The 21,932-nt window shown below is 33.2% G+C and overlaps 5 protein-coding genes across 5 annotated transcripts; 1 reads left to right on the top strand and 4 right to left on the bottom strand.

Annotated features, from left to right (window-relative positions):
• The first annotated feature begins 8 nt into the window (after positions 1-8).
• Positions 9-4,963, top strand: LOC100633292 (AP-3 complex subunit mu-1-like). The gene is made up of 19 exons (XM_003385093.3): positions 9-109; positions 156-234; positions 2,009-2,114; positions 2,172-2,284; positions 2,951-3,075; positions 3,117-3,195; positions 3,244-3,291; positions 3,341-3,373; positions 3,419-3,452; positions 3,500-3,579; positions 3,629-3,708; positions 3,762-3,810; positions 4,033-4,089; positions 4,142-4,208; positions 4,271-4,317; positions 4,373-4,417; positions 4,460-4,507; positions 4,556-4,624; positions 4,666-4,963. Exons 1-19 carry the CDS (start codon positions 15-17, stop codon positions 4,729-4,731), a joined length of 1,320 nt encoding a protein of 439 aa, XP_003385141.3. The 5' UTR covers positions 9-14; the 3' UTR covers positions 4,732-4,963.
• Positions 4,931-6,598, bottom strand: LOC100633165 (15 kDa selenoprotein-like). Its single transcript, XM_003385092.3, has 5 exons — positions 6,348-6,598; positions 5,417-5,480; positions 5,322-5,371; positions 5,199-5,266; positions 4,931-5,153 (listed from the first exon to the last, which is right to left on the bottom strand). The coding sequence occupies exons 1-5, from the start codon at positions 6,561-6,563 to the stop codon at positions 5,096-5,098; spliced, it is 456 nt and encodes a 151-aa protein (XP_003385140.2). The 5' UTR covers positions 6,564-6,598; the 3' UTR covers positions 4,931-5,095.
• Positions 6,599-9,949: 3,351 nt separating this feature from the next.
• On the bottom strand, positions 9,950-11,369 carry LOC109580836 (uncharacterized). Its single transcript, XM_019994396.1, has 4 exons — positions 11,348-11,369; positions 10,983-11,301; positions 10,078-10,943; positions 9,950-9,967 (listed from the first exon to the last, which is right to left on the bottom strand). Exons 1-4 carry the CDS (start codon positions 11,360-11,362, stop codon positions 9,950-9,952), a joined length of 1,218 nt encoding a protein of 405 aa, XP_019849955.1. The 5' UTR covers positions 11,363-11,369.
• Positions 11,370-12,344: 975 nt separating this feature from the next.
• LOC100633038 (uncharacterized protein DDB_G0290685-like) lies at positions 12,345-17,283 on the bottom strand. The gene is made up of 2 exons (XM_019994395.1): positions 16,406-17,283; positions 12,345-14,418 (listed from the first exon to the last, which is right to left on the bottom strand). The coding sequence occupies exons 1-2, from the start codon at positions 17,255-17,257 to the stop codon at positions 12,475-12,477; spliced, it is 2,796 nt and encodes a 931-aa protein (XP_019849954.1). The 5' UTR covers positions 17,258-17,283; the 3' UTR covers positions 12,345-12,474.
• Positions 17,284-17,657: 374 nt separating this feature from the next.
• Positions 17,658-21,915, bottom strand: LOC100631777 (rRNA-processing protein UTP23 homolog). The gene is made up of 7 exons (XM_003385083.3): positions 21,758-21,915; positions 21,609-21,698; positions 19,917-20,057; positions 19,800-19,874; positions 19,675-19,754; positions 19,111-19,299; positions 17,658-17,815 (listed from the first exon to the last, which is right to left on the bottom strand). Exons 1-7 carry the CDS (start codon positions 21,843-21,845, stop codon positions 17,744-17,746), a joined length of 735 nt encoding a protein of 244 aa, XP_003385131.1. The 5' UTR covers positions 21,846-21,915; the 3' UTR covers positions 17,658-17,743.
• Positions 21,916-21,932: the final 17 nt, after the last annotated feature.

The following is a 21,932-nucleotide window of genomic DNA, read 5'->3' as shown; positions in this document are numbered from 1 at the left end:
TCGTGGGTTGGTACATGAGTCACGTGATAGTCATAGTCTTCTGTCTTCTCTGGGCATTATTTAGAAAAGCAATTATGCTCAACTCTCTCTTCATGATAAACTCCTCTGGGTCAGTCTTTGTGTCTAGTATTTTTATTTTATATGATGAATTTTAGGGAGATTTTTATGGAAAAACATTGGAAGACTGTTGTCAGTCGATCTGTATGTGATTACTTCTTTGAAGCACAGGGAAAGGTACTGTCATGTTGGGCACACCCACTTGTAACTTTTTCATGCCCTAGCTATAACTATGTATTATAAATTACTAGTATATTAAATTATTGAAGGCTTGTAGTTACAAATACACTGCATATATTGTATATTGATCAGTTGTGCTGCATCTAGCCGTCTACATGTACCAGTGTCTTGATTCTTATAGAGCAAATTCCTGGAGTTTCAGCTTGTGAGACCAATGGCTTTGAAGTCATGAATTTTATAGGAGGGTCTATTGACTAAATTGATTGAAATTTTAGATGCAAATATTCATTTGAGCAAATTTTATTCGATAAATGCTGCAGATCCTTGTACATCGTTGTATAGGTATATGTACTGCATACATGTACTTGGTATTATACCTGGGTTCTCTGATCATGTCCGGATGTGTGTGGAATAGGTACATGTACATTACATCATGCACTTGTAAATGGCGGCATTTTTATTAGCAATTTAAATACCTTTCAACTAGAATTGACTGATCAGGTGTATTAAGTGTGGTGTAGCCTTGAGAACAGGTTTTTGTGTGCATTTACACATCGCATCTCCCAAGGCATTTTAGGTACATGACTACATGTACATGTAGTTTTGTTTCTTTGAAAAAAGAATGAAAAACGGTAGCAGCTATCTATGAAAGTACAATTTTAGGCCTATGAGACCTTTAGATTTTGGTCATGCCTGTAATTATTTCAAGCTTTATTCAGGGTTAGACTAATTACAATGTGTTTAAAGCAATTCAGCATAATAACCAATTATCATTTCTTACAGGAGGGTTTCCCACAAAGCATACTAAGTACATGTAAGCTAAACAGCATGCTTCAGAGCTGACAAACACTGCAATACAGTGCATGACATTTGAAGTAACTTTTGAAATTCATGAAGAATCCAAATTTGACCAGAATGAGCTCAAAGTTTATGCACAACATAGGAACATGTATAATGTATTAAAAGATTATAAAAATGGAGAATCCTCTCTCAGCCATTTGTTATGCAGTTTGGCTAAGGACCGAAGGCTATATACCCTTTGATTGTTTGCCTGATTTTTGAGGAAATTTAATAAATTCATAAGAAGTCTAAACTTGTTTGGAATCAGCTCAAAATTAATACACAATGTTAGAGCATGTATATGTATCAGAAAAATTATAAAAACTCAAGAATTTTGCCAAAATACCTTATACTAGTCTTAGGCCCAATTTTTGAGCCACTTGTCAAAAAAGGCACATGAGCACTATGCTGAAATACTTAGGTAAAACCTGTCTAACTGTTTCATAAAAATGACAGATCAGATTAAGCAATTGATATGCAGACTCATTGTCGGAACATTGTTTGAAATGTAATTTGAGGCTGTAATTATGCATCTCCATTTGTATAGTGAGATTTATTGGTGATGGGAAATTTTAGCAAATTGGTAGGTTGGTTGGCTAATTTTTTTTACCTAATCATCTCATACCACATGATAGCAGAATAATAATTGGCAAGAATTAATATGAGATTATTTTGCCAACTTGCCATATTTAATTTCTTGCTGATTATCCACTCTACAGTGTACAGTATAATTGTCATAGTTACATGAACATGTATATTAATTTGCAAACTACATGTACATGTAGTTCACATTTTTGCAGAAAGTTTCCTTTTACATAATCAGCTACATACATGTATGTCCTACATGCAGTTCGTCAAAATGTCTGTTTGCTCAGTCTGACATCAGAATTTGTGTATGTGGGCCTGACTTTAATTGTTTCTGCATTTTTAGGCAAATGGTCCACAGGATATTCCTCCAGTTATTACCACTCCCCATTACTACCTCATTACTGTGTATCGGTCTTCCATTTACTATGTAGCTGTTGTACAAAATGAAGGTATTCTGATTTTATATTGTGTTTATTACATTCAATTTGTCTCTATTATGTCATTAGTACCACCTTTGTTCATTATTGAGTTTTTGCACCGTGTGGTTGACATATTTACTGAGTATTTTGGTGATTGCTCTGAGCAGAGGATTAAGGAACACTATGTTATTGTGTATGAGGTATGCCAATTATAGTACATGTACTACTAAACTACATATGCACATATATGTATTGCATGTACATAGTACATGTACTATTCCTTGATACCATGTGGTTCTTGTGTGTTTGATTGTACATGCATGTAGAAACAAGAGTCCATGATAGTACAACTGTGTATTGTTCTACATTGCCATGTCATTAAGCATTTTAGCCACCTGTATGATTAAAATAGCATTCAAGTTTAATTGAGTTTTTCTCATAATTAAGCAAATTTGTACAATTCCAACAACATTTTTGTATATATGTGTACTTAGTAACTACGAAAAGAAACATGCAATAGATTAAGAAATTTTTGGCATCAAGCTGCTAAAGTTCAATGCGGGCTTGGCTGAGCAATGTTGTTGGTTATTGCCCTATGAGCTAACAATAATTTTACGTGTACCTATACCTCATAGTTCTACATGTGCATGTTAGTGATGTTACGTTTACTATGTGAAGCACTAATATAATACAGATGTACATGATGTGAATGTTTTGTATATAGTTCAGTGTTTGTTTTGTGATGTGCATTCTTTGTTGATGAATGAATTATTGTAGCATCTGTTCGTCCTTGACGTTTTAGCCCCAATAATGTAATGCAGTAGAAGCACATCTGCTACTTCCTTAAGTAATGACGTTTCTTTTAGCTATTAGATGAAATGGTTGATAATGGCTTTCCACTTGCAACTGAATCAAATATTTTAAAAGAGTTGATTCGACCTCCTGGATTACTCCCTAACAGTGTTGTCAACACAGTTACAGGAAAAACTCAGTTAGTTAGCATTGTCTCTTGCTTACACTGCATTTGTATAGGGTCAGTGCCACATTACCTACTGGACAGCTCTCCAATATACCTTGGAGAAGAACTGGAGTTAAGTATGCTACTAATGAGGTTAGTTACACCTTTTTTGAATTAAACTACATGATATGCTACTGAAAGATATTCCTTGACCTAATTGAAGAAATTGATGCCATTATTGACAAAACAGTAAGTCTCATCATTATGCTCTGGCTCATTTATTTGCTTTATTTGTCAGGGCACCACAGTGGTTGCTGAAATACATGGCAAAGTAAGGTACTGTAAAAGAAATTGTGTTATGCTTTCCTTTAAATAGATAGAAGCTTTGTCTAAGCTATCTGGAATGCCAGGTACATATTCTTCTATTTTTATTTTCCTATTACATGTACTTGTATAGATCTTACTTTGTCATTTACTAATTCAAGATTAGTAGAGGATGTGAGCTTTCATCCATGTGTTAGATTCAAAAGATGGGAGGTACACATCAAGTAATTATTTTGGTCACAGTAATTTTTTTTATTCATAGGCTGAACGTGTTATATCTTTTGTACCACCTGATGGATCCTTTCAACTACTGTCATACACAATGGGTAGTACAGGCACAAGGTACTACATGTACAGTGCTAATTACCTTAATTCTTATGCATTCTTTCTCTTAGTTCTTTTTCCCTGCCCATTTATGTGCAGCCACAGTTCATATTTTCAGAGGTACATATTAACCAAAGAAAAATATAGTAATGCATTGTCTATTCTCAAATAAGAGCCTTAGTTGAATAAATGTCAATTTATTAATTCATACTAAGTGTTATTGTGTTCATATGTGCTAGTACAAGAGTTGTGAATTTATGTCCTAAAAGATAAATCCTCAGACTCTTTTTAAAGAATATGCTGTACACATTACGCATATCTTTTAAAATCAATTATTATTAGATGGGCTCAAGCAAGTTTACTGTCAAAATTGGCCCCAAACAAACTCAAGGAAAAATTGTAAGCAATCATGCAATTACTATGGATTCTGTTATTGTGTAAAATTATACAGTTGGAGGATGTAAAGGTTATTATCCCAATGCCCAAATGTGTCAATAATGTACACCCTATTTGCACATGTAAGGAAGGATGCATGCACGATTACACTCTTGTAACATCATGTTTGTTTTGATATTGCTAGTGGGCATGCCAAATTATGATCCTGTTACTAAAAGCGTTGTTTGGCAAGTAAGTTTCTATTCTTATTATAGTATATTTCACTGTTATTACTGTGGTACTATAGGTGGGGAAATTGCTGACTGATAGAAAAGTGGAAATATCTGGAAACGTAAGTAATACTTTAATTTTTTATACTTGAGTCGCAACATAGATTACATTACAAACTGGGCAAGTGCCAGATGGCAATCCAACAATTGAGGTAGTGTTACAGATGTGTGTACTTACAGTAATCTTTATTTGTGAACAGGTTGAGTTTCGTTTACCACAGACACCAATTTCTGGTCTAAGAGTCAGTAGGTTGGACGTGTATGGAGAGGTAAGTCATTATTATTAATATTTAACTTTACAATTTAACAGAAATATAAACCGTTCAAAGGAATAAAGTATATCACAAAAGCTGGTAAATTCCAAGTACGCAGTTAGGATTGACTATATTATATTATTATAATGGCACAAATTTTCTTCGACGGAATAATTTTTAAGTTTGCTATCTTCACACTTTAATAAGCAATGCTAATAATAGTAATTTATTTCTTTTATCATTATTGTGTGTTATATTGTTTCTATATTATGCATATCTATAGTCACTGGCTGGTGAACAATAGTATGTGCATTGTTGTAATTAATTTTGATGATAATAAATTGACAATTGAAATATCTATATTTAGAAGCAGCAACTCAACATCATCAGATTAAATGATCATCAAACCATAGCCTACTGCATTACACAGTTTTAGGCTATGCTATCACTGTTTTAATCTAAATGACATTAAATGCTACCAAAAGATTACTGTAGCTTCTCCTTGAGGAATTCCTCAAGTGTGTTTGAGTCCCACTTATCTATTCTGTAAAAAACAACCACATAATGGACATGTGTACATAAAACTTACGACAAAGTATCAACAACTGCTTGATTATCATCCAAAAGTTTCAGAGTAGGATCAGCCCCTCTCATATACTAAAAAGAATGAAACAGTTGTGTCAAAAAACACTGGTTGAAACATGGGGCAAACCTTAATTTTTAAGCTAGGAAACTGAGATGGTGCATTGCCTTTGACAAACCCTAAGATATAGCATAAACACTGGTACCGACAACTCATGAACATACCCTGTATGTGAGGAAACCTCCCAAGCTTTCATCCACAAACTTCAAGAATAGCACCACTGAATTTCTGAAACAAGAAAAAATTATGGTCACAGTTATTCTATTTTGCCCACATGTTTTCAAAAATGGATTTAGCATTAAGAACAACGAAACACAATGCAAAGTGTGACATAAAAAATGCTATAATCATACAATCCATTAGCCCTTTCCAAGTAGGCACAAGATCAAAACCAGAATGTAAAAATTATGGGTGGGACCGTGAGGGCTGCCTATGTCATCCTCTCTCAATCATTTTTGTTCGAGGGGTCCGCAACGAAAAAAAATCTGGTACAGTTTCCAAAAAATCAAAAAATCCAGTAAAAGAATCCAATAATCCAATAAAAATCCAATAATCCACAGAAATCCACCAGTAATCCAGAAAATCCTTGCAATAATCCAAAAATCCAATCAGTAATCCAAAAAAATCCAAGGAAATCCAGTCACAATATTCAAAGATTTACTGTCTATGATTAATTAACCATTAAAAATAGTTAATTAACTGCTATTATTAAATGATTGGTAGTTTTTAATAGTTAATTGACCATTATTAATAGTTAACTAACCATTATTAATAGTTAACTAAGATAACTAGTGGTTAGTTAACTTTAATAACATGGTGGATACTACTTATTAATGTTATATGATCAAAAAATCCAAAAAATCCAACAAGAATCCAAAAATCCAGTCAAAATTTGAGTGGATTTTAAATCTGGTACACTTTTGGAGGCCGTTTCGGACCCCTCGTTTTTGTTATCAGACGATGTATATGTATGTATATGTATATGTATATGATGTATATGTATATGTATAGATCTACCCAAACAGTTAAAATGATCATTGGTTATATATATCATATATTCTCTCGCACAATGCCTACAGAGTGAACATCACTAACTTGTTCATTGTTGCTACCAGTCTTCTGACAACACTTAAGGCATTCATCTCTCAATTCTGATAATTCAAAACGCTTTAATTCATCACAAGAACTACACAGAAGGCTCGATCCAAAACCTTTCAGAGAACAATCTGTTCCAATTCCATCAGCTAAGGCTCCTAATAGCACAGATAACAGGGAGGTCAATGCCACAAGGACGCCAATTGTCGTAGCCATGCTAAAGGCCAGTAGGCCACGCCTTTATTCATTTATGACTTATGGCTCTTAAAATTGTAAACAGAGAAATACTCTTTTGTATCAATTTTCTCCTTTTATTCTAAATGTGAATGCAATATTGACTATCACTAGTCAATACTATTATATTTTATTTTAGATTCTAGTTACTACAGCATTAATTTCTTTACTTGAACTTTTCCCATAGAGAGATGAGCTACACTGGAATGACTGGATCTTTTTGATATCTGCCAAGAACAATTTTAGTGACATTGTAAATGAAAGGCAGAAGAATTACCATCAAAAAGTAACCACTTAAACATTAATATTGCACATAACACATGCACAGTACTGTACTTACATCAATGATCAATTCCATGCATGTACGTGTATCTTTAATATGCCAACAATGTCTACTAATTCTCCTTGTATGATAATAAATTTTGCCATTGTTAGTGAGAATTTCATTACTTTGCATACATAATGCTTCTACTGTACTGTATGTTCCTTATCTATAATATATGTGCGGAAAGATTCTTATCTCTAGAACCCAACTACCTAAGCTAAGCAATTCATGACTAAATTTTGCCTAAATCAGTAAACAATTACATGCATCATGCATGAGGATTTTCTGTCTTACATTGATCTTAATGGAAGAAACACTTAAGCAATTCATGACTAAATTTTGCCTAAATCAGTAAACAATTACATGCATCATGCATGAGGATTTTCTGTTTTACATTGATCTTAATGGAAAAAACACTTAAGAATGAATTTACAGTTGTAATACTTTCATTTAGCACTGCTTTAGCAAGGACTTCAATTTCATTCTGAACCTTATATACTTACCAGTACCTCCTAATCAAATGATGTATCAATAAATGGCCTCATACATGTAGTCTACTCCTGAAAATTACAATACTACATGTAGACCTACAGTAAGTGGGGTGTGCTAGAGCTGGAACTAAAGTATAATTAAGGTATTACAGTATGTAGGCATGAAATTACACATGTATAAAATTCATAATAAAAATTATGGACAAGACTTATATAAAATGCATATAGTAGGGTATGATGGCAATGGCATTAAACAAAAGTGCATTGTGTTTGTACTTATGCATTATGTGTTACACTGCTTTTACTGCTCTTAATATCATAATGAATTATCATGCTTATGGATTTATATACTATTTATGCGTATGTTCAACTCTAAATTTTAATCATTGATGTAAGTCTGAACTCAGAATGAAATGTATAAAGTACACATATACCATTGTCTATAATATTTGCATAGCAATTTAATGTATGAATCATGAAAATAATAATCATTATTAATCTTGCATTGGACTTAGTGACACACTGACATTTAATAATCAAATATTAATGGCTCTCTACGATTAATTATGAGTGCAGGAGAAAACATTTCTTCTTCATGACAGTGATCTTCATTTTCCTTTAAAAGTGTTTTCTCTTCTTCAGAATTTTGAACAGTATTACAGCACGAGTATTTTCTCTTCAATAGAACATAGATATGCATTAGAATTGTACCAATAAATACAATCAATGCTAAACTTATTGAAACAGCATTGACTTTAATAATTACATGATGACCTATGGCCATGTGATGCAATAGAGCATTGATAAGACTCAGAGATGCCAAATTGAGAAGATAGAAATACTCTAATAGATTTAATCTTTTGTCTAAGTACACTCCTCTTGAGAGAAATAATGTAATGAAGGCTGTAATTCCAATGATATAGTTATTGACTTGAGGTATGGTACCCGTAGTATATGAAAATATAGTAGTCAGTAAAAGGCGAACAATCAAAAGAAGTCCTGTCCAATAACGAAACCTATTTTTATATGGTCCAGTGTAAGGATCAATGAAGGGTTTGAACCTATAAAAAGGATCCATTGAACTTCGAAAATATTTACCGCAAAACATCATCAGCCATTGACTGAAAAATATAGACAGGGTATACACTAGCCCCACAAGCAACATAAATAGTGAGAAAACAAACAGCAGTATATGTGTACTACTTAAGTAAGCAATGTTACCATCAATGCTCCATCTGTACCATATTTCTTTTCCACATTTTATAATAGTTAACATGAGCCCATTTCTTATTACTAGTAAGAGCTTTGAATGGGCCATTAAGATTAATGTTGAAAGGACAGACACTATTTTTGTTCCAAATAAACGAGAGAGTTTTGATGAGAATCGGCAGCATAGCAGTATTGTTGCAATAAGTATTAGAGAAAACCCAAATTGTAGCCATGTTTTCCAGTAGCCATCTAGCCCACTGAAGAAGCAAATTTGAACACCAAGGTCAAGATTAAGCCATGCTATGAATTGGCTCAGTACAGGTATCCTGACGCCATCAGGAAATAGAACAACTTCATTTAACTTAACAATGTTAGCAAAAAAGAGTAATCCATTGATGCTACCCACAGACACTGTCAAGTTACAGACCAATAGAAACAACAGTAGGCATATACCAGCTACAATGAAAGCAATTACAATTGATATGTACTTGTTGCTACAACTTTGGCACTTGTTTGAACCTAATACAAGACTAAGTCCTGGATTGCATTTCCCACAAAGAATACCAGATCGACCACTTGAACATTGAAGATCAGACTCGTTAAGACTTAAATATACTGTAGACCTGACACAATAATCAAATGGACAGTTATGATGAGCCACTGTGCAGTTACTCTGTTGACTATAGTACAACCAACTATTACCATGTCTTCTAATAGGATGAGGCAGCCAATCAATATTACACTGTGTATTGTCATTTTTAATATCAGCATTACATTGACAAGTACCAGATACAAGTTTTAAACCAAACGGACATGGCAAAAAATTTACATTCATTGAAAATGATGAATCTTTATATCTTTTGATATGTGTTGCTAGAATTATTTCTCCCTCTTTTTGGTGAGGATACAATTGACTTAAAAGATATTTAAAATCCTTGCATTTATTTTCGGTTTCTTGATTAATAGTTTCCAAAGAAATTCCTACACTGCCTAAATTGTTAGTCCTCAGTACTGTGGGGCTAAATCCTCCACAGACTCCAACAGTTGCAAGTGAGACAGTTATTGATTGGCCAGGAAAAATAACTATATCAATAGATCTTGTGTTGCAATCAGTGACATTGTTTTTACAAAGGCACACTCCAAGGGGAATAGATGTAATGTATAATGAATGAGGCTTTGGAAAAAGGGAAAGCGATGGATTATTTGAGCAGTCAACAGCTATTGTAAATAAGTTTTTATCACTCAAGTAAATATATTGACCATTTGTTGAATTGTACATGTATGTGCACTGCCAGTACGCCCCATTGTATATGTTATTGCCTGAAAGGGCTGCACGGTTGCTTTTAAACATAACAGAAATTCTAAAGAATGTGCACAGAGACTTAACATTTATATGTTCTGGAGAATAGATGGCTCCTCCCATTTCTTGTGCTGTATTATTGATAAGACTTAAAGTAGCATTACCACTTACACAGCAATTATTTGATATCCACATGCCTCCACCACTAGTAGGTGAGTGGTTGTTTGATATTATGCTACTATTAAAAAAGAAACCCACTATGCAAAAAGTGCCGAGATATAGTCCAGTGTCATTATTTCTTGATATTGTAACATTAGAAAAGTCAATAAACACAACACTATAGCAATTTGCAATTATTCCAACTCCACCATTTTGTGATATTATGCTATTTCTAATGAAGAATGAGCTTTGAAATGCACTTAAAAGGTGAAATCCACCTGCACTATTATTAAAAATGTTCATAGCATTTATATCAATTTTACACTGTTGCTGACACCCTATGAGAAGACCAACAGACTTGGCTGTATTAAAAACTGTTATATTATTAATATGACCTGTGCATTTCTCTTGATAGCATAATATATTAGATCCTAGAGTACAGCCTGCCAGTAATATATCACTTAATGACATCGAACAGTTAGTACCCATAGAATGTTTGCACTGTAAGTATAATCCATAGCTACCACTGTTTTTGACTGTTACCTGATTTAGTGAGATGAAACCATTATGATGACACTTTATAGTAATGCCATTCATGCTACTGTTGGCTATTATAAGGTCAGTAAGTAACACGTAACAAAATAAGTCACCACTATCAATATATAATCCATTACTCATTCCTGATATATGTGTCGAATGTATTGATAATGATGCAACACCACTGAATGTGTTACTTTGTTTTTTGTGAGTAAACCGAGAGTTGTGTATCATTACTGACTGAATATTACTTACATTCAACGATTTTCCAGTAATTTCTGATAAATGTAGTTCCCTGAGATTTATGACTTTCAAAACTGAGCATTTGATGGTTAACCATCCTATGGTTAATGAAGTGATGCCACTGATAGCAAACTCACTCATCTTGTGACATCTAATCACTGGCCTTAAGAATGAATGTGTTTTTGATGGAGTCACCAGAAATTGATTCTGTCCAAGTAGCCATATATCTTCCAATCCTTTTGTGGAGAAACTAGTTGTGAGATCATGTTCACCAGGTAGAAAGATCAAGGTGACATTAGGAGACCAGACATCTTTATTGGCATAGTACGAAATGGAATGACACTTGCTGTTGTAGCTTGTATAAGAATTGCATTGACTACTAACTGAACTGACATAATAAACTTCTGATTGAGCAGCAAGAGGCACCAAATAAAGAATACAAGCCAATGTAAATATCTAATAACAGAATTTTGAACATTATAAAAATGTACTAGTAACTTACTAGAGCTGTAGGCATATCCAGTGCTGATAGATAACTGGAGGCAAGTACAATGTATTGCTAGTAATTATACTCCAGTATTTTGATTCCTGCCTTACATGCATGTAATCAGATTTCTTGTGTGTAGTAAAGTCTAAATAAAATCAGTGTTGTCTCTTTTTGTAAGCTTCATTCCAAATATATAAATTTAACCTTGTAAATTATTAGATTACAGCCTTAGAAGTATAAGCAGGTTCAACAAAGCATACAGATCAAGATAAATTGTTTTTTCATTGCATTGCATGTTTCTTACTGCAGTTCTGTTTTTACATTAATTTTATAAATAATTTCATGACTGTGGTCTTTTTACTTAACTTTGCATATCATATTTTCTCAAGCAAGCTATGTAAATGATGCCAAAAGTCATAGTAGTCTTAAGAAAATATTGTTGTTAGCATTAGAGCTATAAGAAATTACAATCTTTACTTTGCAGGAATAATTTACCTAGTTGTTTTCATACATAGGACATTTAGTAAAATTGTGTATTTTATGGATTTTGGTAACGGTAAACCTGAATGACCTTAATTATATTACTACATATCATGGGGACATGTGTTTATACTATAAATGGTTTCATCTACACTATAGTCTCACTACCCAGACCAAACCTACCAGCTATGGTGTAAGCAGTGAGATTATGTTACACCACAAAGATCAATGTCATCTATAGCTATCACATTATGTTTATTGGAACATATTTGTAGATGTAGGGATATACCTAATACTACGACTGAAATTTTATCTTTATCTTCACTACAGAGAAATCATATATACTTGTTTGTAATAAGGGAAGTGATAAGGAAGTTAATCATGTGATGAATGCTAGTAGCTATATATATTTATAATTAGGGAAGAAAATGATGAAATTTAAAATTAGAGTTAGAGAGAAATTCAGTTGCAATTGCTACAGAATGGCCATTGTAGTGTGGCTGTTTACAGTTTAAAGTGTTAATCTCATCTTTAAAAATTAACAAATTATTAATAGCTTTTACTACTGCAAGTAATGTGTATGCATAGAATAGAAAGTCATCAATATAAACCAAGCTAAATTGTAAATGCATATTCAAAGCACACTATATCTTTCTGCCTGGTTACTTTTTCTTTGTACTTTTATTTTCTTTACTTCTCCCACTTTCTTTTGATTCTTGTATGTATTGATCTATATCACTATTGTTTGTTTCTTGATGACAAGCAAGAATTTTGAATCTTTCCAAAGCATCCTTTATTTTAATTTTATTTTTAAATTGTGAGGGGTCGGCAGTGACATGATGAAGTAATGGGCAATCTGGTCCATTCTCTGTGATAAAAGAAATTTTTTTTTCACAACTGAGTGCAAGTGCAATAGCATCTTCTCTACATTCAAGATGGGGATATTTCTCATTTGGAATGAAATCTTTGTCTTTGCAGTATAGCTCCTTATAATTTGTTGGTCTTTTTTTGTTACTCCTTGGGTAAAATTTAATACTATCACCACATTCCTGTTCAATGTCTCTTTCACCATCCCTTTCATCTTCCATATTGTCTAATAACATTTGCCGGTTGCAACCTATATCATTATCAATTTTTTGACCAGCATTGCCCATCTTGCCGCCTCTCGAATTATCATCGTTATGTTTTTTGTCCGGGACACTATCACTATCTATCTCTTCATTTTCATCACTTTCGCCTTGATTGCTTTCACCTAATTCTTGCTCATTGTCATTGCCTAGATTGTCATCATCACTTTCGTCTTGATCAATGTCATCTGATTCTTCTTGCTCATTGTCATTGCCTAAATCATCATCATCTTTTTCGTCATGATCAATGTCATCTGATTCTTGCTTATTTTTATTGCCTAGATTTTCGTCATCACTTTCGTCTTGATCAATGTCACCTGATTCTTGTTCATTGTCATTGCCTAAATCATCATCATCTTTTTTGTTTTGCTCAATATCATCTGAATCTTGCTCATTGTCATTGCCTAGATTGTCGTCATCACTTTCATCTTGATCAATGTCACCTAATTCTTGGTCATTGTCATTGCCTAAATCATCATCATCTCTTTCATCTTGCTCAATATCATCTGAATCTTGCTCATTGTCATTGCCTAGATTGTCATCATCACTTTCGTCTTGATCAATGTCATCTGATTCTTGTTCATTGTCATTGCCTAGATCATCATCATCTCTTTCATCATGAACAATGTCATCTGATTCTTGAACATCATCATTGCCTAGATCATCATCATCACTTTCGTCTTGATCAATGTCATCTGATTCCTGTTCATTGTCATTGCCTAGATCATTGTCCTCACTTTTATCTTGATCAATTTCATCTGATTCTTGCTCATTGTCATGGCCTAGATTGTCATCATCACTTTTATCTTGATTAATTTCATCTGAATCTTGCTCATTGTCATTGCCTAGATCATCATCATCTCTTTCGTCATGATCAATGTCATCTGATTCTTGCTCATTGTCATTGCCTAGATCATCATCATCTCTTTCATCATGATCAATGTCATCTGATTCTTGCTCATTGTCATGGCCTAGATTGTCATCATCACTTTTGTCTTGATTGATGTCATCTGAATCTTGCACATTGTCATTGCCTAGATTGTTGTCATCACTTTCGTCGTCTTGATCAATGTCATCTGTATCTTGCTCATTGTCATTGCCTAGATCATCATCATCTCTTTCATCATGACCAATGTCATCTGATTCTTGTTCATTGTCATTGCCTTGATCATCGTCATCACTTTCATCTTGATCAATGTCATCCAATTCTTGTTCATTGTCATGGCCTAGATTGTCATCATCATCTTCGTCAAGAGTATATATACTCTTGTCTTCGTCTTGATCATTGTCATTTAACTGTTGCTCATTGTTTTCATCATTGCTTTCATCTTGATTCCATTTATAAAATTCTTGCTGATTGCTACCTTTTAGACTATGAATATCATCAGTTTCTTCGTCATCTAAATCTGTTTTATAACTGCCACTTAGACAATCAGGATTTTCATTCTCATCATCACTGTATAACTCCTCGTAGTTTGCCTTGGAATTGAAAATCAAGAATAGACCGAGCAGAAGTGCTACTAGAAACTTCATGTTTTCTAATACTGTGACTAAGAGAAACTTAACCAAAACCTCTCCTTTATATAGTAGCAGAAATTTGAGCATTTGTATAATTGATTAATTACAACTTCCTCTGATTCAAAATTTGTTAGTAAAAATACTTAACAAGTTGACATGTAAAATGCAGACACTAACTAATAATGATGAAAACTAAAAAATAATAATAATAATAACAACACCAAATAATATATGCCAACTATTTTATAATTAAATAAAATGGTAACAATTAAGATCTAAAGTACTTAAAACACTATTAGTTTATTTTTCTGCTATTTAACTGGTAGTAATGGAAATTGTAATATTTCTTGTTAAGAATTATTTTTGTTTGGATTTCATACTTCATAATTAATTTTGTTTGTTTTATATAAACTTCTACAATTGGCTAAGCAAGTTACACTTTAATTTCCCCCAAAATCACATTGAACTTCATAAAGTATGGTATTTTCATGAAGCACCTATCCATATATTAACAACAGTACAGTAATGCATAAAGTAAATTGTTTAATTGGCAGTATAACGGAAATAATGCCCCACCTATTATGATTATGAAAATTTGTAGCAAGTGTAGCTTCAACAATCAATAATTTGCAGTGCAATACCTGGTATTGATTTATGAAAAATAATGCTTGTGGTTTAATATATATCTCATTCCATTTGACCTCTTTGAAACAGCAACTTTAATATTAGTCAAAATATCTGTACATAAAATTATTACTGAACTGATATGCAATGGTGCTGGCATACACTAATTCACATAGATCTAATAGCACGAAATAGTGTGGGGAAATAGTGAGATTGGGACCAAATCTTACTTTCTTTCCTCTATTTTTCCTACATATCACTTTCTTTCCCCCTTAATTCCCCCATCTCACTTTCTTTCCTTTCCTAATCATCGGGATTGAAAAGTGAGAAGGGGGAATTGAGGAGGAAAGAGAGTGGATGGGGAAATAAAGGAGGAAAGGAAGTGACTTTGAGCAACTAATATCACTTTCTTTCCTTCTTTATTCCGCCATCTCACTTTCTTTCCTCTTCAATTCCCCCTTCTCACTTTGCTTGTTCTTAATTTCATAGCTCACTTTATTTCTTTTGTATTCAGGGTTTATGGGTCATGCTGGCTATATCATTGATACAAAAGATATCAAAGATGGATCAGGGTTGCTATTATAATATTATTAATGTCCTTTGCTTCATCATGCCATACTATTGTTTTTATTTAATGATACCAATGATACATTTGAAATGCTTATTAATCCTTTAAAAAATATGCCATTATTTTAATCATCTAAATGTAATGATAAGCACTTCTTTTTTGCAATAATCCAATTTGCTTCTGCAATTCAATACCATAAGACAAATTTTGTTAAGTACATCTTAACCAGAAAAAAATAACACATATTCCACCATATTTTATAATTCTGCTGGCATAATACTATGCTTTAATTTCTACTAGCCTAAAATTAGCACCACAGAAAAAATGTTAAAGGTATTTAGGAATTACATTTTAAAAAAATATTGTTTTGTACATCAAATGTGTCCCCTTTTAATCTTTAGATCTGATTCCATCATACTACAGTACTTGCATGCTGTAGATACAGTTCACAGGCACACTTGAAGCAGTGTCACAAATTAATACTGTTGTAACAGGTGTCTGTTCTCACAGTTCTACTTTTGCTATGTCATGCTATCATTCTAATTTTCACTATATAATCTAAATATTGCATAACTACAAAACCATTGCAAACTTAAGGAGTGTATAATAATAGTAATGTCTTTAACACTATAAATTCAAGTGTGCAACCATTTCCATGGCATAGCAATTTTTCATTAAAAAATCCTAACTATTGCACTAATAAAGTAATTAAAAAATGATAATAAAATATTAAGACAACGAGATAAATTAAGTTTATTTCTTGTCTTCGCACTGCTTTTTCTTTCGATTCTTCATATGGGTACACTTTGAACTTTTCTTATTATCAGTTTCTTCTGCATGTTCTTGCTTGCATTTCTCACTGTCACCTATTTCATTGTGGCACTCATAAAATTTAAATGCTTTAAGAGCAACTTTTATTTTATTAATGTTATTAAAACGTGATGGGTCATTTAGAACTTCATGTACTAGAAGACAATCTGGCTTGTTTTCTTTCACAAATTTAATTTTGTGTGCACAAGTGACTGAGAGTGTGAAATCATTTGGTTTACAATCAAGACGAGGAAAGCACTCATTTGGAACAAAATCTTGGTTGTTGCAGTATAGCTCCTTGTAGTTTGCCCCTTCCAGTTGACTTTTTCTTTTTGGACGCTTCTTTTTATCAGATTCCCATTCTGATTTGCAAATATCTGGACATGGGTTTTTAATATCACCATTACACTTTATATTCTGTGCATCACTATCTTCATTCTCAACGTCATCTTCATTAAGCTCTAGCATGTGTTCATCATTCTCATCCATTTCTTTGTTACATTCAGTCCATTCAAATGTTTCAAGAGCAGCTTTTATCTTTCTGATGTTGTTAAAACGAGAAGGATCATTTAAAACTTCATGAACTAGAGAACAATCAGGTCCATATTCATTCACGAATTTAATTTTGTGCACACGAGTGACTGACAGAGTGAAAGCATTAGACTTACAGTCAAGGTGAGGATAATACTGGTTAGGAATGAAGTCCCTGTCATTGCAATATAATTTCTTGTAGTTGATCCCTTTTGCACCAAGAATTAGAGAAAAAACAAATACAGATGCTACTATGTACTTTATCATCTTCTGTTAAGTAAATATATCAATGAAGCTAAAGTTCAAACTTCAAACAAGGGTTGTGCTATTTAAATATAGACTAAGCTAGCTACAAATATGGTCATCACATGATAGCAATAGGCTAATTCTATTACAACTTCCTTTATGTCAATGATGCACTGAGTGTGCTCATGCAAGATCTATCAAACATAAAATAATTTTCAATATCTGCATAACAAAAGTGAAATTGACCAGTTGGCTATTGCAATATTCAATTAACTCCTGGTAGAATGGCAGAGACTAAGCATGTTTTGCAAAAGGGTACTTATAACTTGGATTATTATACTGCGAAGCTTAAAGTCATTCTTTACTACTTAAGCCCTGATTATGTCTTCTCAGCAAGAAAGGTAACATGAATGTTGCCAAATGTAGTTGGCTCAACAGAATTTCTCATAATTTCTCTAATAAATACAGTACCAAAAATTTGATTTAATAATAATAATAATAATAATGTTATTTTTCGGTCATTACATCATTAGCAAGTTGCTGAAGAGCTTTTTTTCTGATTAATCTCAACCGTCTTCCCTAAAAATTACGAGCATCACGTTATAACAAATTTAAAAATAGCTTAAAAATTTCTAGACACATATACCATATAGCTGGGAACTTTTGAGGGATTAAACTTTCACGAAACCACCCAATAATCATTTTCATAAATTTTACTTTCAAGAATCAAAAGCATTCTGACATCTTGTACTGTATTAATTATCTAGATTTTTTGCAGATTTTAATTTTGTGATTCTGACAAAACCACAAAAACAGCAGAAGTTATTAGCATCGAAAGTTTTCAGCTAACAAAATGTAGTCATTCCAGTGACTTCAAATATGAACAGAAACTAGTCAGAAATATTGGCAAGTGTTACATTTGACAAATGTTTGCAGTTGTTAAATTTATTGTAGACTTATTATTGGCAATTGCTTACCACAACACAAATCTGAAAACATTAATTCCCAAACAATAGTTCCAGCTATATGGTACACAGTAGAACCTCTAAACAACAGACACTTTGGGACAAGCAGTTTTGTCCTTTATTTGAAGGTGTTTTTATGAGGAGTTTATTAGTGCATTATTAAAATTCCCTGCAATAATTAATGCTTTATCAACTAGCTGGATGGTATACTAGTACTCCTTGCATCAGAACATTGCTAACTCAGCTAAAAAGGGCATACACCCAGGCTTGCATGCCTTCCTGTTCTTTTTAAAGGACTGCAAGACCAGTGTCTGTCCTGAGTTCTAATTCAGAGTGTAAAGATTCTTCTACTTTTATGCTGAGGAATTTGTCTAGATATCTATTCCTCGAGCTAGTTAAAGTATTTGAATAAAAAATTTCCTGCCACAATGCTTTTTGCAACTCCACATGGCAGCTTTTGTAACAGTTGCTACACAGCATGATGTCATATAGCTACAAGCCACACCCACTGCCACTTATCATGGTTAATTAATGTGTAAATTCTTTTAACAGTGTATGGTTGGCAGTCCTCTAGAACAAGAGTCCAGTGTACGGAGGTTTTATTTGTATTGCATCAAAAGAAAAATCAGATTTTAAAAATTTCGCAGATTCATTCCTGATTCGCAAAAAAAAAATCCGTGAAAATCAATTTAATACGGTACCCAAATGGCACATCTGTTAAAAGGTTCCACTATATTTTATTTGTCAATCCGCATACAATCAGAATCCAATTAGCCTTTCTTGTGGCATCAAATGTTACATAAAATTAACTATTGAGATAACACAAAATTTGACTATATAACAACAATAGAGGATTCTGAATTGATGCACAATTGCAAACACAATATCAAGTAACAAAATTTGAATCACCTTGTTCTTTTGCAATATTCCACCACTCGCAACAGAAACAGATTTTTTAAGTCTTTTCTTTTTAACTGATAATGGATTTGGTCCAAGTGGCCTCCTTCTTTTCCGTTTAGTATCACTGGATGGTTGGTTATTATCTAATGTTATCTCCATTTGTTCAGGAAGAGTTGGAGAGACTTTTCCCAAAGAAATCTATAAAATGGAATAATAAAATATGCTTTACAAAAAAAAACGACAACACATAAAACTTATAGTTTTACTGAAAGCAATTCAAAAGCAATGATTACGATGCTAATTCAACAAGGAAGCTTGTATTTACATCAAAAAATTAAACAGGTGGGCATTATTAGAAAAATGTGAAAATTTTATTGGCAAATCCCATTTCACATAATGAACAGGGGATGACATGTCACACACAAAGCATAATGAGCATCATAATGCTCATTACAAATTATATACTGTATAGTGTGTGTTTAGTTAGAAATTCGTGGCTTTTCATTACATGGTACACCCCCAAACAACAAAATCAGAAAAACAAAATGCCATAACAATAACTTGCTATTGTACCTCATTCATTAACAGTTGAGACGATTCAGTGGGTTTTTCTAATACTATAGTGTTCCTAATGATATGAAATAAGGGAATACCTTAAATACAAAATAATATCAAATCTACAATAATTAAAAACCTACCTCCCCGTTCTTGAAATTTATGACGAAGATCACAATCTTGAGTTGCAACACAATAGTGTTTGCTGTTTGTAGGTCCTGTAAACCAGTAATACCAAGTGCTATTAATCAACCTCTTACCTATAAAACTGTCCAAGCAGTCTGCTGGAGGTAAAAATGTTGAATGTGAACAATTATGAGTCTTAAAGCACTTCGCTATAGCATTAGCTCCATGTAGTGCAGCATGGGATGAGAGTTCAGCTAGCACACATTTAGTTGTAACTAAAATTAAAATCGGAAATAAAATAAATTAATAACATAAAAATTATTAAAAAATACAATGTTGTAAAACAAAAGGCCTCACCAAAATTTAAGATTCAAAAATTAAGACTGAGAGCTAAAGGCTTGGCTGATTTATGACGCTAATGTAAAAGTAATACTTTTAAATTCACTACCATATGTTTTAATTCCAAGTGAGTCATTGGAATGGCTACTAGAAGCACTGATAATACCACATCCATCATTGTCTTCAAGCAAAAGAACCAAGAAGAAAGGTAAAAAAAATATTGACTTAATTACTATTTAACAACACAAAAAGCATCATTAATAATTAAACCAACAACTCCAAACGTATAATAAACATAAAAATAAAATAACTCCAAAACCATAAACAGAATGCTACAATTTCCTTGAGCAACTAATTCCTGAACTAATTAAACCAGCAAATACATTGTGACTCAAAAGATCTTCAACTTGATTTAATTAAGGTCTGTCAAAGGACTGACGACAATATAGTCTCATCACGCCCCTTCGCTACCTGCAGAGGAAGGGTCTGGGGACACTGCTATCTAAAATGTGTGCTTCATGCCAGAGAATCTGGCGTCCCAATCAGATTGCTCGAACCACGTGTAGGACAAGCAGTCATGTTACCGAAGAGCTCTGTTTATGACAAAAGAGGAAGAATGAGGACAAAATAAAGAAAGGAGGGAGCCTGTATTGCACCCTGGACTTCTTTCTCAAGGTTTAAGAGCAGCATTACTGTGCTGCTTACTACAACAACGCCATCACACTTATGACGTAATAATACTGTCACGTGTTTATAATAAAACGTCATTGATAATAAGTAAATACTATGGTGCTCTGTGAAGAGTTGCTGCCCTCAAATTTGCAGATACTCTATCTTCATCTTTCCTTAGCTGCAAAGCATCTATTCCAGCTATCTTGACTGATCTGGTCTCCTCTATCACATGACATAGAGCCAATCACGTGTTCTTTTTTGCACAAGTTTTAGATAGCAGTGTCCCCAGACCCTTCCTCATGGGATCCACAGGTAGCGAAGGGGTGTAGTGAGACTAACGACAATAATGATAACATTGTTCCCAAAATCTTTTTCTTAAAGCAGGCTGTCTTACCAAAACCCATAGGAAGGATAACAAAAATCATACCTTTCTATTCCACTTGCTGTCATACATGATATTTGCTTAGATCTATCTTTATTGTTGGTAATGTTTGGCAACATAAAACAGGAACAAAGCAATACAAAGTGCATCATTTTTGTTGCTCTGCGAACATAACCTTAGTGAAGGAAACACTAATAATATGCCCCATTTCTCAAACAAATGTGGCCATGTGGTAACTGCAACACATCAGTGTGTGATCTCTGATGTTAACATTGCGTAGAACAATTTGCTGATTTGGCAAGAACTATTAATACTACATTATACATTATATGGCATATACCAGACACTTTGCCATTCACCACCCAAATCAAGGCCAGCTCTGTATTTACCAACCCCAAACAAAATAATAAATTTTTAAAAGATAGGAGCTTACCCAACTGTACTGCACAGCAGAGATATTTCGGCATTTGTTCCTTAATGTTTATCTTGCCCTTCAGAGCTGCTTGACAAAAAGTCCCATCGACTTAAATAAAATAAAAACAAGTTAAAATCACTTGATTTTATAGTATTCTTTTATCTTACCAATAATCTGAAATGGTTCACGAAAGCCAAAGTTGTTCTTGTAGAAAGATACTACTTTTTTCGCATGTTTACAACGCTTTACTTTCATTGCTATAGGCCTACCTCTGCTTAAACACACAGTCACACGTGGGTTTGGGCTTTATTTAGAAATCAAAAGGGCGTGGTCCTTACTAGA

Source organism: Amphimedon queenslandica, unplaced genomic scaffold, assembly GCF_000090795.2.
Source record: "Amphimedon queenslandica unplaced genomic scaffold, v1.1 AMPQUscaffold_13474, whole genome shotgun sequence".
Taxonomy (NCBI): domain Eukaryota; kingdom Metazoa; phylum Porifera; class Demospongiae; order Haplosclerida; family Niphatidae; genus Amphimedon; species Amphimedon queenslandica.
This window is presented reverse-complemented; position numbering and strand designations above follow the sequence as displayed.